This window comes from Opisthorchis viverrini, assembly GCF_000715545.1.
Source record: "Opisthorchis viverrini unplaced genomic scaffold opera_v5_410, whole genome shotgun sequence".
NCBI lineage: Eukaryota > Metazoa > Platyhelminthes > Trematoda > Opisthorchiida > Opisthorchiidae > Opisthorchis > Opisthorchis viverrini.
In genome coordinates, this window is record NW_008752068.1 from 239,250 (window position 1) to 256,285 (window position 17,036).

General features: G+C 41.2%; 2 protein-coding genes across 2 annotated transcripts in view; both read left to right on the forward strand.

Annotated features, from left to right (window-relative positions):
• T265_10819 (hypothetical protein) overlaps window positions 1–4,602 on the forward strand; it is a gene marked incomplete at both ends in the record, with an annotated part of 71,372 nt that extends 66,770 nt beyond the window's left edge. The window contains one exon of the mRNA XM_009177298.1: window positions 4,537–4,602. Coding sequence (XP_009175562.1) covers window positions 4,537–4,602 — 66 coding nt within the window. The remainder of the gene's footprint in view (window positions 1–4,536) is intronic.
• Window positions 4,603–6,238: 1,636 nt separating this feature from the next.
• Window positions 6,239–17,036, forward strand: part of T265_10820 (hypothetical protein) — a gene marked incomplete at both ends in the record, with an annotated part of 29,537 nt that continues 18,739 nt past the window's right edge. Inside the window, one exon of the mRNA XM_009177299.1 lies at window positions 6,239–6,468. Coding sequence (XP_009175563.1) covers window positions 6,239–6,468 — 230 coding nt within the window. The remainder of the gene's footprint in view (window positions 6,469–17,036) is intronic.

Sequence of the window (17,036 nt, forward strand, 5' to 3'; positions counted from 1 at the left end):
GCGCATCAGAAAAATCCGCGACCTCCCGACTAGCATTTGAAGACTCACCAATGAGGACCCGAGCGGCTGACCAACAATACGACTCAAACTTTGATGTAATATAGCGCCTCTTACAGTTGAATCATGGAATTCACATCACGTGGTCGGGTGGTGAATGGTTCTTAGGGAAGGACTTCCAAAATGAAAGACCCATGAGACTTGTGAGATGCTTTCATCTTTGGAGTAATTTCACTGAATACTTACTTTTTACGATGTAATTCTTTTAGGTGACGTTGTTTAACCCTGGTTTCGTTCTTCATTTTCACGATTTGAAGTAGTCCACGTGACAGCGCAACTGGTTCCGTGATCAACAAAATACAACTTGAGAGTGTACATCCCCGCCCCACACCCGAACTGTGTAAAGTAAGCAGATGTATTTTAAGGGAGTTAAGCTTAGACTAGCCAGATAAATTACCACAAGGTACTTTTTAAGGCCAACCAGATATCCTCCGTCTTTTAGATGAGTCAAAAATGAACCGTTCAGTAAATTCAGTTGTAAAACTGGGAATACGGGACAGTTTGTATCCTGACGCTTCTAATATATTCGACGGGCCGGTGACAGCAAACGCTGGTGTGTGTGGTTTATCTTGCTTACTTGATGCACACAGTCTTCTAGGTCCGTGGCAGTGAGAGCAAATTGAAGCAACCGTTTTGCAACACATTCAGTTGAAGAATATTACGGATTGGTGTTTTGGTCGAATGGTGCATCGGAACATTTGCAAATGAGTGTTCAGAGACCAGATTCCTTTTCACAGCAGTAAGTCAGTGATTCCCACTCAGAACTTTATAGAACACATTTTTAACCAGCGTTACAATGCTGTGATCATGCTATCCGCATTTTACTGAAGGTTTAAATGGCTGGCTTGATTCTTTCGGCAAATTCTATGCTCTTGGGAAGCAGCTGAGGACACAAAACATAAGCTGGTCTGTCGCTGTAATAAATGTACTTCCAGAAGTGAAAATAAATTTAAATCCATCGTAGTCTATACCAAAAGTGTTAGGGTATAAAGCTTCAGTTGTGTGCAAGACTTGCTGACCTAGAAGAACGTTTTTGATACACGTATCCTCAAGTAAAGATTACAAAATAGAGTTTGGTTTCCCATAACAAGACTAAATGCTTTTCACACACATTGCGAATGCATATCAGTAAAACCCATTGGCAAGGGGGCTATCTTTCTTTGCCTAAGACGAATCCCGGCTGGTATCATTTCAACATTAATTAACTACCTGCTTGCATAATGGGTTTGATGGAAAGAGGCCAACAACATTGGGCATTCTTACTAATTCACGAAGCCTGTTTAGAAGTGCGTTTCACTAACGAGTCAAAAATACTCAACCACCAAATTCATGGTAAATGCTTTTGGTGAAAGTAATTCATTGACGATGTTGAAATTTTTAATTCAGGGGAAAAGGGGGCTCCAAAGGAGGAGGTGCACTAAAGCTTACAATAGTGTACCACAGCATCAGAGGATCCAACTACATTTGAAGTCTTTACAGAAACGGTCTCTGTAAGAGGAAGAAGTCGGCAACCTGTTAACAACCTCTTTGCCTTCCCTGAGTTTGGGCTCATAGGGTAAAACAATGTTATTCCGCTATGGTTCCTTGTTAACTCTGCTCAATTTCACTAATACTTTCGGGTAGGCATAAACCTTTGTCCTGAGGAAACTTCTGTCACTGTTGTTGCCTTCGAACTGCAATGCGAAGTTTGCGTGGCCTGTGCCCACGAGCAAAACAATATGAAATGCTTTATGAGGTTCGTTTGTTAACATGCGGTTCATTTGTTATTTTCCCAAGTTTGCCATACTGAGGTCAACTGTTCTCCAGTTTGGTAGAAAAACGGGACAATGGGAAAGACCATGTATGTCATATCAAATCAAGCTAAGTCGGGGAAAATTTATGAGGACAAGAGTGCATTTTCAGTAGACCAATGGACACTGAGTAAAAACAGTCATATGCATGGTCCAAGATATACTGGACCAGGTAGTTCTGTGTCACAGAAAAGCCATCAACGACATAACTGAGTATAAATTAGCAACGGTAACGAACAGAAAAGAACAATGGATTTAATTCAAAAATTCCTTTTCTGTAGAAAATGGCTCATTCAGTGGATAATTCTAAGAGTCATGAGAATTTTTGGGCGCTCATCTTTCAGCTCATTGGCCCAAAAATAAACATATACATATATTTTAGGCCTATTGCTTCGTAAACTTTACGCGCGCCCCTTAGGGGCGCCTGACTACCGAGCAAGGGAAACACATATATGAAGGGACTAAACGCCTTGTTACTAGGTCGAAAAAATCCTTGCGTGGGAAGGAAAAAATTTCGGATTTTACTGAGAAGTGTCTCAAGGTACAGAGACCATTCGACGTTTTTTGAGTGAGATTTGCAAGAGTACATCAAGCAGCAAAGTTCTGAACGGGAAAAGACATTTTTTTATGACAGATTGGTAACGTCCGTCCAGAACGTTTTTTGATGATAACAGTGGAGTGAGTGATAGAAAATGGAAACCTACAGGTGGCAATCATGCAGCAATGATATAAGAAGGCTAACTAGTCTTCCTGGGAACATGCAAACTTGAAAATCAATTTAAAGTTCATTGATCTATGGTTGTTGGTCTGTTTGCCGGACAGTACAACTGACATTTTTCCAATCTATGATAGAATCCAGAAACTATTCTAACGTCTTTTTTCAAATCAGGTATTTGAGCCCGTGCTCGTTGCTCACAAGTCAGAAGCCATTGTGTGTACATCCCGGCCTTCCCTCAAAAGTTCAATACCATATATGTGTTTCGCTTTGCGGAAGAATTGTAATCATCAACTTTCCTATGATACGATTCTTGATTTCAATTAGCCCTGTGGAATAATACTGGCAACTATCAGTCAGATCTTAGAGGTTTGGTAAAAGTGAGTGAACATGTGAGACCATCCATAAGTTACTGGCAAGCTATAAAAATTCAGCAAATGTTAAAATCTATTCGGTATCACGGGTGGCATATTTTAAGCCAGCGGCAAAAGGAATAGACATGGAGAAGACTAAACTTCACAAACCCAAGTCACCAATACTACAAGGCGCTTTCGAGCTTAAGTTATTCTAAAGGATTTCAGGTGATTTTTTCCATTTTGATAATGGCCTTAAACACAACACCGGTACTGAAATTAGAAAACGCTTTACGAGCTACCCTCATTTACACACCAATTCGGTTTTAACGGGTGACTCAGCCAAACTTCAAATGAATCTTCGTTCAGGATATTCTACAACTAAATGCACTGCACTGAGACCCCTGAATCTTTCAGTTTGTACGATACCCGAAACATCACAGAATACTTTCCCAGAGAGGCATGACTCATCATGCTGTGGAAAACTCTTAGACGGTCCACGACCGGCTTCGTATTTTTTGGCTCACCAGGTAAGCACAATCTCTGAGTTTCCGTCCAATTTAGGTTCTTTATGGATCCATATTGTATGAAATCTGTGAAATACACTCACTTGTATACCGATCCGGCGAAAGCGGTTGTGGGCTGACGAAGAATCTTCATCAGCCTGGTGTCTGTAGAAAATACATGTTGCGATCAGCTGGAGTTTCCCCGCTTAATATCATCAGTTTCATCATCATTATTCCAAACCCTCAGTGGGTAGTATCCGTTAAAACGGAAGCTAAGCAAAAAGTGTTTAAACTAGGTGGGTTCGTAGAGGTCACTCATCAGATCACGCATCACAAATACTCAAACCACATGACAATTCCTAACCCAATTGCAACCTTAGCCGACAAGTTCTCATCCACTTTTGTTTACGCAGCTACCACTTGCGTAACGCGTCAGGCTTCTGAACCTCAACACATCAGGTCAAGTTGTATTCATGTTCGTGCAAGCATCAAACACGAAGGGGCACTCCTCACTTCACACTGCACACAATAGATGGCCATACATCTAGGCTCAACACACACACTCACGCGCACAGGACAGGAAGTCAACAGACCTCCGCATGTCTTCACGGACAACTACCGAGCACATGTAGCAGCTATACTGCAGAGAAGACACATCCTGCGTACGGAACTTAACTCAGGAACTCTCAACTAGTGTACCCAAACGATAAGTCACTATTTGGCTTATTCCAATTTTCGCATTGTATCTATTTTTATCAAATGCACCTAACTATTGTATTCATCACCTAGTAAGACAGACATCGGTTAGTGCTTGTTACCCTCCGATAATCAACTTAATTACGTCACAACTAGACCACTAACAGGCTATTACATTCTGGAATTTGCATAAATGCCGTTATCAGAAGTTGGTGCAATCGAGCTTCTCAAGGCTGATATGTCACTGTCAACCCATCAGTTACGAACCACTAGACAGGAAAGCAGATATCTCACCTGAAAATTGGGCATTTTCAAGAGTTCTCTTGAGCTGTGCTGGATGTTCTTTGGTTATTGAACAATGGCTAAGCATTAGTCTAGATATGACTGGTATATCCGATGACTCCATTTTTCTGCTTCAGGACTGCACCGACATCCCGGTCACCAGCGTCCGCTGCAACAGCAAACATCTTCCCATCGCTGGGTAGATTGAAGGCCAATTGCCGCTCCAGCATCGGCGCTTTGACATGTCGGAAAGCCTCGAGCGCTTCCATCGTCCTTTCGAACTCCCCATTTCGACAGTACAGCGGAGTAGTACAGCGGAGGAGCAATGTTGTTGAAATCTTTGGCAAAGAGACTATAGTACACTGCTCGTCCGAGAAACTGTCGTAAGGACCGCTTCGAATTAGGGAATGCGCGGCCCAGGATCTTTGTCAGATTTTATGGCAGTGGGCTCATCTCTCGTTGACACGCTTTATGCCCGGGCAGTGTCACCGAAACCCGAGGGAGCTGTACCTTGGTTTTATTTATCCACAAGTCATCTTTCGGAATACGCTTCAATAGGGCTTTCAGATGAACGACGTTTTTGATTCCGAATCGCTATACACGACGATATCGTCCTCGTTAACAGCAACAATCTGTAGTCCCTTAGCTAAACGAAGCAGCGAGCGTCGTAAAGTTAGTAGAGCCAGCGGGAAGAAAAACGGCATCCGTCTTAACTGATATTTGGTGTGCCCAACGCTGAACACTATTTCCTTACAGTCCTATGACTTACTAGCTAGTTTTCATTGTCCAGAACGCAAGTCAAACATCATGAAATACCTGGATTGGCGGAGTGAATAAAAAATTTCGCAACCAAAGAGACAGCTACAAACCGATTTCCAGTCAGTCCACTTAATCGCCGATAAGCCACACACTTGACATCATCACAAGCACACCCAAGGAGTTGTACGCACTGTTGGCTTCCTCGATTGTGCCATTTTCCAGCATCTCTTGAAAATTTTTGTGAACCTCCTTCCGTATATGGGGCGGTAGCTGTAAAAAGCTGTAAGGTCGAAAGCTTTCGGACAAGAGGGGGATTTTGTGTTTGATCCATGGGCAGAAGGCAAACGGATCTTCACCATCTGTAAGCATCTTGAAACACTCATCGACCACAGACTGCGCGGAGGGAACATTGCAATGGGGAAGCATTTGGGCACACTGTTTGCTCTCGGCAGTGCTTGGGTAACCTTCAAACTTGACTGAGCCCTACTTCGTCATCAGCTTACCCCAATTTAGGTCTAAAACCGGTTCAGCTCTCCTGAGAAAACCTGTTTCCAAAATTGTTTGCTTTACATCTAGGCTGATCAGAAACTCGTGCTGCACTGACCTGTCGCCTAGACGCACTAAGTTCATTGACGATCCATCAATTTTCAGTCATTATCCACCTACTAAACTCCAGACTAGCTGCATGGTTTGCATTCAGCTTCTTTCCCTCTGCCACAGTGAAACCCTTCCTTCCGTATCAATTAAGCATAGCTGCATTCTTCCATCCATTCCGAAAACGGTCTGTATCGTAGCCTGTGTCGCAGCACTTATCGCAACCCATCAGGGAAAAGAAGGTTTAGCCAAACCTTTATTATTTACAGGTGACCGGGTACGGCGACATTGACTTTTGTAGTGGCCAAGTAGAGCACACATGTAGCATCGGCTTATTCTAAAGTGTCTCTGCAATTCTGTCTTCCTGGAAGAAAGCTGCTTGTTCAGTTGCTTCACTTGGGTTTACATATCCTTTACTGATGAATCATCCCGTTTCTTCCGGGAATAAAATGTGGCCAGTGGCGCCGCCTCCAAAGTCTGCGCCGAATGAATCAGCTCTTCTACGATCAAGTGGCTGGCTGCACTCACCGACTGCAACTGGGCACCAAGGACCTGCTGCACGCCTTCGACGAAGTTGTCAAAGAGAAACTGCTAGCACGAGACTTCTTTTGGTCCAGGAAAGATGCTACTCAACCAGACGAGAAACACATTCGGGTCACATCGCACTCCTTTCCTCGTCGCCCCGAACCGCCCCATGGTCTCCTAGTATTCGGCCGGTTTGTCAAACTTTCCTTTAAGTGCTTCGTTTCTGGCGACCTAATCCATCTTTCCAGGGCCACTTCTGGCCGAATTCAGGGCAGCCTCTGCCCGGCCCTTGAGGAGAGTCTTCAGTAACGCCAACTTAACCCAGTCGCTGCGAAGTTATTTATTGGTAAACACAATAAAAGTAGTTGCAAGCCATTAAACACAAAGGTGAGCATCTAATCTGCACAGTTCTGGCAAGGTGAGCATTCTCAAGCGTCCTCTTGAAATATACCTGCGCGTTCTTTGGCTAGTAAACAATAGTGCAAGACTCTGCAGAGCGATTCCATAACTTTACTTCAGCTTCCAATAAATGTGGGGACGGAGCTTGGACACCTGACCATAGACTGCCTACGCGCTTCATCATTAGTATCACTGCCTCACTTCTTCAGCATTTGGGAGCGTTACAAGGAAAGGACTTATTTGATACCACCTCATTGACATTTATGGCAGTTTGTAGAATTTGTAATGGGGCCTATAGTTCACCAGTCGCACACCATTTTTGAGACAAATGATACGTAGATGCAACCATCCGGATACTTTTCCCAACCGATTCTTATGCGAATCGCGATTATTTTGCCCTACAGGTGGAGTACAATAAGAAAGCGAATTAAACTAGACAAATGCACTCATTTGCATATTGATTTGGCTTTCACGGGAGAACAAACGGAATCAGTCCAATATGACTCAAGTAGAACATAAGGTTGGCGGAAACTCGGGGATGCGCCTACTGACGAGCCACAAGAAGGGTGAATCTGGTCGGGCTATCGAAGAGTTTCCAGTTTCCCTTATAAAAAACACCACGATATCACAAATACCGTGCATGTGTGCAGCTCATTCAGTTGAAGAATGTCATAAAAGAGAGATCCAGTTGTCTCTCGTGAAAATACAGTTGATATGCGAATGAGCATAGCTGTCCAAATCTGCTCAATTTGGATTCAGCTAGAACATAAGTTTAAGGAAAATTCAGGGACTGCGCTTACGTGGTGAGCCTCAAGAAAGGTAAAATCAGTCGTGGGTTGTCGAAGGGTTTTCATTAACTTTGTGAGTAGTATCCTGTATGTAGATAAATCTTCGTTCATTTTGTAAAGTTGTAATCCCCTTAAATAGGACAAAAGCGCAGATTGCGCTTGGTTGCTAAACTCCGAAGCACAACTTATCGTAGCAAGCATGTGCCATGCTACCACACAATGTTCGTCACCTGGCTTCCCCATCCATTAAAAATGCATCTTGTGACGTCTCTTATTCTCCCCACAGTATGACTCTAGTGTTCAAACTACCGATCTTTAAACTCCGAAATGTAGTTTGAAGAGTCTTCTTGCGTATGAAGCCTGTCAAAATAAAGCTAAGACGTTTCGTATCCACCTATCCTTGATTTCAGCTTGTTTACCAACTGGCAAGGGTTATCGGTTGCTCCAGTGATTTCATTTTGGACAGGCTACTCATGGGACGGGCCGAAAGCGTTCTCTTGTACGGGGAAATCCATCTTGGCTATGGATTAGGTCAAAACACCAAAGGCGATATGCAAGGTTGTTTGTTTGATTATTTGAAGGTTTCTGAACTTCGGTAGCCTGAATTTGTTAGCATCGCGCAAACTTATTTAACCATACAAAATTAACTGTAAGCATTCTTGTCCAGTGTTTGACATTGTGTGTTGCTGTGGTTGGTAATTTTAGTTAAATCCGCTTACTGTCTACTCTGGAGGTTTTCTTAATAAATTTTACCCTATTCGCCTAAGAAATTGGCTGATTTGCAGGACACTGTGGGTGCATAAAAATTAACCAGTTTATTTAAATTAATGTGTTGAGAGGACAATGGTTTCTTCCAACAACTGAAAGACACCAATAAATATGAACTTCAGTTCACGGATTGATAGGTCCACCGCGTTTGATTTGCTATGCTACTTACAAGAGTAGTCTTCATGATGTGTTTTTGACCGATTTGGTAAGACGTACAAAATTACAGTGAGATTATCCGTCCAGACTTCAGAGAATGATTTCCTGGGAGAAGATGAAAAAACTGGTGTAGTTCCTTTACTGTGCTGATAATTGGACCCTATTAGGATATTTTCTGTCGGATTTGAGATATTTTTCATCTAACCGGTGATGAACCTAAGAAGAATACCCGTACTAATGACAGACGCGACTGAAACCTATAAAGATATAACTACGGTCAAAAGAAAGGTGATTTTGGAGAGCTTGGTAGGCCTGGAGCCGGGCCATGCTATTGCATGTGCAGGGCAAACCAATACATACCTATTTGGTATCATAGTACAAAATAATTAGATACTGTTTTTATCCATCAAGACCAACCATTCGCAGAATTTTAGGGATTCAGTAGATCATCACCTGTGGTTACGGTGGCCAACAATTGCTGAGTTTAATGTACTGTCATCAGAATTAGCTGTCCTACATATTGAACAGTTCCACATGGTAGAAGATCTAATTATGTAGGCTGTGGTGTAGCGTTCATGGCAGTGCTTTACCAACGCCCTAGCAGAAAATTTTCTGTCATTGGAAAACTAACGGTAAAAAGGGTTTTATGGTCCATTCCACTTCATTGTGAGTACTAAACAGTTTGCATGCTCCAGACATGAGCGTAATACACCAGGTGTAAAAGTCATTAGCTGACTAATTTACTGATGATATTCTGCCGCACTGACCTCAAGTTTGTGCGAGTTGCGACGCATTTTATTAGGTTTTGAAAAGCCACCGATATTACCACTTTACGGCCTGTTGGGGTATGACACATTTGGGTATGACCCACAATATGTTCGTCACTGGTTATGTTGAAGTACCACTCTACCGACACTTTGCGTGAGTAACAGACCCCTTGGTTTCACATATCCATAGCTTTGACCAAACGCTTGCATTCAAAGTGGAGAAATTGTCAGCTTTGTACTGAAGACCTCACCAATTACCATGACGACGAGCCAATGCATTCTCAGTGAAATAATGTGGTATTCATTTACGATACCTTTCCTGAGACAGAAAAGGCGGTAAACGGCGACACTGTTTGCAAATATCAGAGATTTGTTAGGATGCAAACATTTGTGATGTACAGTAGAAACTGAACAACTGAATTTATTTGGATAAGGCTTGAGCAGACGTAAGGAAATTTTGGCCGTAAAAGTCGAAATCGAGTAGACGAACATGTTATCTGCAAGAGAATTTAATTGAAAGTTGCAGGTTCAAAGCTCGCAGAAATTTTACGCGAAATTACTAGTAAGAAGACAGTTCGTTATTATGCTTTTTACGATATTGCGTGCATGAATTTAAAATTTTATCCGTAGGTGATACATCAACTGTCGTTAACACCAAATTTATACTGAAGCTTCAGGTGTTTGTTCGATGCATTCGAAGACCGGGGAGTCAAGTTTTATTACGGACGTCCCGCTTTTCATAGCAACAGTTAGTAATATAAAAATTCCGTTGTGCACTGAGCGCCGCTTACTGAGTTGATCAGATACGACTGTCGACTTCGTAAGGTACTGGTGAATTTTTGCGGTCAGTTGTCCAGCAAGCAACTTCTGTGTGACTGACTATTGCACAACTGTCGTTTACTATTTTCCTTTTTTGGGACACACTGAATAATGGTTTAAACACACCTACCGACATTCTTGTTAATGTGCATCAAACTAAAAATTTCTATTCTCTTTTACACATGTTTTTGAAGAGTGATAGAAAAACATTTGCAGTTGGTAATGTGTTGGAATATTGGTAGCTCGGGTGTATTGGTTGGTAACCAACAGCGCACTGAAGATGGCTCCTCGAATGGTGATGAAACGTTTGCAAATCGATTGCCAAGCTCGGCGAACAGATCAACAACCACCTGATCAATTACCAAACATTTGTAGTGTCCGGCCACACGCTGCTAAGCTTGCTGAGGCTTTGCCCTCTTTCCAGTCGGTAAACTGTAACTTGTAAAAAGGAAGAGTATATTTCATGTACACAAACCTGATCGCATGAACTTTCTCCCGGAATCAGTCGGCAAATTGCTTGTAGGGAGAAGGGCGGAAAGAGATTTAAAATGAACCAGAAACTGTGATCAGGATACCTATATTCCTCATGTCCGGATTTATTCCTAATTTCTCTATATATCAGCTATCAGAGTAGCAATTTTTAAACCGATAAGATGAGGATACAAAATAAAAAATAGGCATAAGCATATGTGGGAACCCATGCACGAGAAAATACCGTTAATATTGGAATTTTCACGGCAATGCAAATGCGGAACGAAAACAAAGTGCTCAACACATTTTCTTGACAAATTGTTCGCATGCTTCTCTGTCTCTTTTCCGTCGAAATATAGATACGCATTTACCCATAAGGCTCAGGAAGACAGAAGACACAGCGAATTTTCTAGGACACCGAATGAAGTTCTGCAAAAAAGTCTTCGTAGTTGTTAATAAGGTGACGTAATTATTTGTGTTCCTCAGACCAGTTCATTACACTCCCGGTGGCTGCTCAAGTTTCAAGACTAAACTTTTCCGTTCTGTACAAAGTTGCCTCTATATTAACTGTTTTCATGACTCGGTTTATTCACAATCATTTCTGTGTTTGTTGTTGAACACTTTGTACCACTTTGAACTGCACAACATTTTCACCGTTTTATTTGTACGACAGCACACATCCTGAATTGCTAATTGCCCAAGATTTAACCCAGCCGGAATGTTTCCTTCGATCCTACTCATTATTTACTGTTAATTCCTCATAGAACCATGGTCTACGTATATTTACAACCTGCTCACGTCTAATTCAGTGTATTGTTTGCTTCTCAGTTGCGACTACTGAACAAACGCAGGTGAAGATGGTAGAATTCGGTTTCGTGGTAATCATTACTGACCATTCGTCGTTGAAATGGGCATTACGTTTCCGGTCAGATAGGACACCAATATCATGTGTTTAGACTAACTAACCAACTGTTTGCCTTGAGATCATGGCCTTAGTACAGAATTGTACATTAGTAGGACCTCTGCTTTTCATTCACTGGATAGTAATAAATATTCTCCGAGGATTTGCCACCCCTTCAACACTTGGACTACCTGTATTGATAGCATACAATACCACGTCTAGAACTGTAAAGAACTAAGAAACAATCACCCTGGATTACTTGGTCTTCAAACTGAAATAGCTATTTTATTGACCAGATTGTCGACAACAGATTTAGTTTGTTAACAGGGTGTCACGGCGTTGTCACAGGTTTATCCGAATCGTCTAAATTTCATTTATGCGAGATATCATTAGTACCTCTGAAAAAGTTTTCTGAGGACAGTTAATATCCACTGGGGTCTCTGTTAAACTTACTGGTTGAATTTTTCTAATTGCCTCACTGTGTTAGCCACGAAGTTCATCATCAAGCTCAACAGAGGAGAACTGACTGCCGAGAGTCACGTGTTCTCTGCTGTACTCAACAACGGATCAGGTAAACTCGATGTTTTGCTCAACCAGTACAATGAAATATACCGACAGACAGGCTTGATTTTGACTGAAAAAATGGCAGGTGAATGGTTGAACAACTAGCAGATCGATCAGTTCCCCGTTGCCACAATTTGGCCGTCCTAACAAAACTCGCTTACTAAACGTCTCATAGATGCCTGAGTGTAAAACCACAGATAATAAACAAACAGTCCAAAAGGTGTGGACGTCAAAGGCCGTGACTAAAATCCGCGGATTACAAGTATGTGCAGAGAACGTCTAGGGTGGATTTTACTCCATAAAATTACCTAACTGTATATGTGTATGTGCATTTGTGTATTTACCCATTAAATCTTTATCTCCGAAGAAGTGAACGGCACTAATAAACCAACCAATGTTGAGGTCTGACTCAAAGTCACGAAACTGCGAGAGTGGCGAAGAAAGGGAGTCCAAAATAAAGTTGGATTGTGTTTTATCCCTCTGAAAACAAAACCCACTAACACATGAAAAACTTTAATGCGGCTCAGTGGAAGAAAAGTGGATTCGCATAAATTCGAATCATCAATGTTTCGGGTATGGCATGATGGCATTAACTGTTGTCACAAAAGGAGAATTGTTCAGTTCCGGCTAAGCCACATCTGTTGTAGGGTCGGAAATAAGTTTCGAATATCCTTGAAAATCTATGACGCTAGAAATCAATATTTTAATACATTACTACCTTTCTTGGCTTTAATATTTGGGCATTATGACTTGGAACAGATCATTCACTAATTCTCCCACAATTTGTGCACCATTCTACAACAAACATTCCTGGCATTTAATACTAAGGAACAACTGTGGGTTTCATGCATATGTTATCCCAATAAGAAGAAAACGTCTGAAAAGTGCCTTTTGGTGTTTTGGCGCATGCTGATTAACTTACAGGTTGAAAGTTTTATTGAAATCCAAATTCCTTCATAGCTTCAATGATCTGTAAGGGTTTGTGTACTGTAGATGAGGTTGATACTCCAAGTATGTCGGAAAGTACACCAGAAAGCGTCCCTATTTAAATGTCGGTAATAACTTCACAGTCACAGTAAGTTCCTCCGATGGACCATTCAATCCCATGTTTTCATGCGGATTTATTTCAAAGCAATTCAGCAGACAGAAACAAAGGAACCGATATTACCAATCATGGAGGTTCTAATGAGAGGTACCACGCTTGATGGTACAAAGTAAGCTCGGATACATAAAATTCAAGGTAACTCTACTGCAACAGTTGGCCGATGCCCCCAAAGTGTTGCATTAATCCGAACGCGACACTTATTCTCCAGCTAATGTCTTCTAATGTTCACCAATGCATCAAAGTGTGGGTACTGTAAGCGCAATGTCCGCCTTGGGTTCTGTAAAATTTCAGACTTTAACATTATCCTCCTATTCATTGCTTATCTTTCAACCAGTGTACGTGACTAACATGACATCAGTCGTTATCAGCTACCAATTACGGTGTTCCTAACTACCGTTTTTAGGTGACATACTGGAGCGAAATAGCTGGATCAGTTTGGGATGTGTTGGATGCACTTCGTAGTTTGTAGGGTGTCCGGTAGGTCAAAAGTGTGGTAAACCCCGAAATTAAAGTACAGCCAGGTGTTAGCTTGCAGCTCCTGATTATTAATTGTCAGAGAGCTTTTTGACTTGTTAGAAATTACGTCAAAAAGTATGCTTGGTCTTCGTGGCTGGTCTCAGTGCTGATACGCAAAGATCATCGTCGGCATCTACTAGTTCATCCATGAATGCATCAATTTGATGCAAATTCTCATGGATTATCAGTGGCACCTTTCGTCAGCACTGAAACAGAGCAGCCAGTTCGTTACGAGAGAGTTCCGTATTTTGACCAGGTGCATGGTAGCATCAAAGACAGAAGCAATCCAGAGCGCCACGTTTAAAAAGATATTTGTGACGCGTGCACTGACTTTTTCTTTCACCAGGTCATACAACAAATTGCATAGTCGCCAGAACTCTTGTATCTTAATTATTAAGCAATATGTTTTGAAATTAAGGAAACTTCCAGATAATCCCAAATAAAATTATGGGGATCTGGAAGCTTTTCAAAAGATAAGAATACAAGTAGCTGCTATTTTAAAGCGAGCTATGTGAAACACTCAATTCCGTAACCAGTTGACTTTAGCATCCATTTTTTTATTTACTCACTCATTCCGTATTCGTCCCTTATGTCAACAAGCGACTGGTCTTGCTTGTTCCTTCCCGGACTGATCGTTTGATTATGCAGTTCCCATAGTTTTCATCGTATGTTGTTTATCGATTTTACTTCTATCTGTAAATAGCGGAGCTTAATTTCTCTGGTCAAAGTGGACATTTGGTTAAGATTTTCAGACTTTGGGAGGAATTATGAGAACTTTTCCTCTCACCTGTCAAAACGTGCTGCTCGCGATGTGAAATTTCTAATTCTTCTGCAACCAGCTTGGCGTTTCATTGATAGTTGAACGCAAGGACATTTAATAATGTTACTTGTAGGACCAGATCTGCTCTCCGTTACATTCTGTGCATTTCACTCTACATAAAATTGTATTTTTGCGTACACACAGGCCGAATATCTGATGGGGCGAAAGAGAAGCCTAAAGATCCTGTAAAACGTGCAATTTCAGCGATGGAATGACGAAACCCGCAGGATATTCCTGTGAAGGATTCACCAGGACGAATTAAAACGTACATGATTTTGGAAAACACCTACACTGTGTTTTAAGTTTGACCGAGGTGTACTCTATCCACCTAAAAAGAATCAGTCAGGTTGGCAAGCCAGTTGGATTGCCTGTTCAGAACAAACTCAGTTCCCCTAATGATACTGTGGAACTATTTTCATCAGCCCGCAAACCACTTGTTTTCGTGTCATCTCCATGTTAATCGTGGAATTTCGCCCGATTGGGTAACATCAGACAACCAATTCTTTGAACGACTCTTTTGTTCTGCGTCAAGTGGCAGGAGACAACGAGACATTATTTGTTACGCATGAGAAAAGACAGACAGTCTCATATCGAGCGACATCCCAGGGGTATATCAATAATCTTTATCACATTTTATGTATGATCAAATTACCCGAACGTCAAACGTACTTCAAACGTTCAACAAATGCTTAATAATCGTTGGTAAAAAACGTGTACCTACAAAATGGGACTTCCCTGACGTACTTACCATTCTGACCGCGTGAGCAATGTTTGCAATTCAAGCGTAGAAAATTTTGACATTTGTTTTCGTATTAACTACAAATATCAACAGACTGCTTGAGATATCATGCGTCTGAAGAAAACTGCATTATAACAGTTGCTGAAGGGGAAATTATTAAAAAATAGTTGAGGAAATACATTAATCTCATGGTCACTAGCACCTACGGAGTTGACCTAACTGCGTGTGGGAATTGGAAGTATACTTATCGGGTTAGTAACCTTGAGCTCCAGAATGAATTCAGTAGCATTTATACCCTCCTTTTCAGTTATGTGCATCCCTAAATTCCCTAGGAAATTTCTCTTGGTTAAATTTCCGAAAATACAAATTTCTGCTCTATTTGTCCTTCAGATTGAGCTGCTTAGTTGGATGTGTCTATTGGATTGATATTGGCTACCTCCTTGTTTGACGATTTTTCACTTGAAACGGAATTTTGCGGCCAACTAAGTTTCTGTGAATAATGATTAAGTATAGGACATACTGAGAAAATGCCAGTCTCCAGCTTCGAAAACGAGGTAGCACCATATCCTATGAACCCGGTTGTTTCCCCCATGATAACCTGTTTAAAAACCAAAAAAAAACATTTTAGCTAGTGTGAATTGCTTTATTATTGCTGTCCGGTAATGGATTATTAGCGCAAAGTTTGTTGAGGCCTTACATCAGGTTACCGTCTCACAGCTCGCGCTATATGCGGCTAAAAAAAAGGAAAAGTTTTTTCATGTCTGTTTGTGGCATGTGCCGAAACCACGATAAGCAGTATATACAGCCCCACATCCATGTTTAACAAAAGTCCTACTGCTGCAAGCTCACACTCTGGTAAACACACTCCGCGGTTTCGAATAGAATTTACTACCGACATAAGGAAGGTGAATATTGAATTCGGGACAATTTCCAATGGAGGTTTTAAGTTTATTCTGCTGCCCTGCGTCTATGCTTGGTAACTCAGTCACGCGTACTACTAAACATTGTTCCAGAAAGATAAGTTCATTTTTGAATGACGGTTTAAAAACACTAAGCTACGCAAAACTAGACACCTCTAGTCTAAATTTCGCAACCTTGCCTGGTGAAACACGTATTATTTATTCTGGAAAAACAGCATCATGTTCTACCGCTTTGTTCACTCACCCTAACTAGTATGCTTTTTATGCTCTTTTAATAACTGATATGAGGTTTATTTGCTCTCTGTTCAAACAGCAATCTTGTCCTATTCAAATGGAATGTTTGCCACTTGAACATTTCCACATTTAGCTCTTTCACAGTTTAAAGTCCCACTACCTCTGTGTTTGCACCCTAACGCTGTTTTTCCTGATCACTTGAGATTTTTCGTTTGATTTTTGGCAAAGATTCAGTGAAGTAAATGACGGCTTTAGAAATCTCTAATTTAATTGGATCGATTGTTGGTAAAGAACAATCGTGAAATGGGTTTTCTCAGTAACACAAATTTAGACCTATATTTGTGATCTTCGTCAGGAATGAAATATTCAGAACCGAGAAGGGTTCAGTGAGTAAATATATTAAAAATAACTCACTCTCGGCCCCTCTTTATGACACATCTGTGAAAAAGTTACATCATCCAACGGTGATTGTCTTTGTGTGGACTGTTAACTGATTTCTTTCTCCTGATAAATCTGCTTTCTTGTTTCACTTCCACAATCCATCACGTTATGATTTTCCGCATGATGGAAGATTCTTCAAATTAAAACGGTTATATCTGGGTTATGTGTGCAAGTGGTACATCACTGAAACCTTGACATAGGTTGAAAATGTCTTGTGTGAACACATCCCATGAAGTGCTGTAGAAGGATGACAACAGAGGTAATTCATCCTTGATCGGAAACAGCTTTCAATGTGGTTCTGGTAACCACACTTGGTAAATTCTCTTAATCATAACAAGCAGACTTGAATTA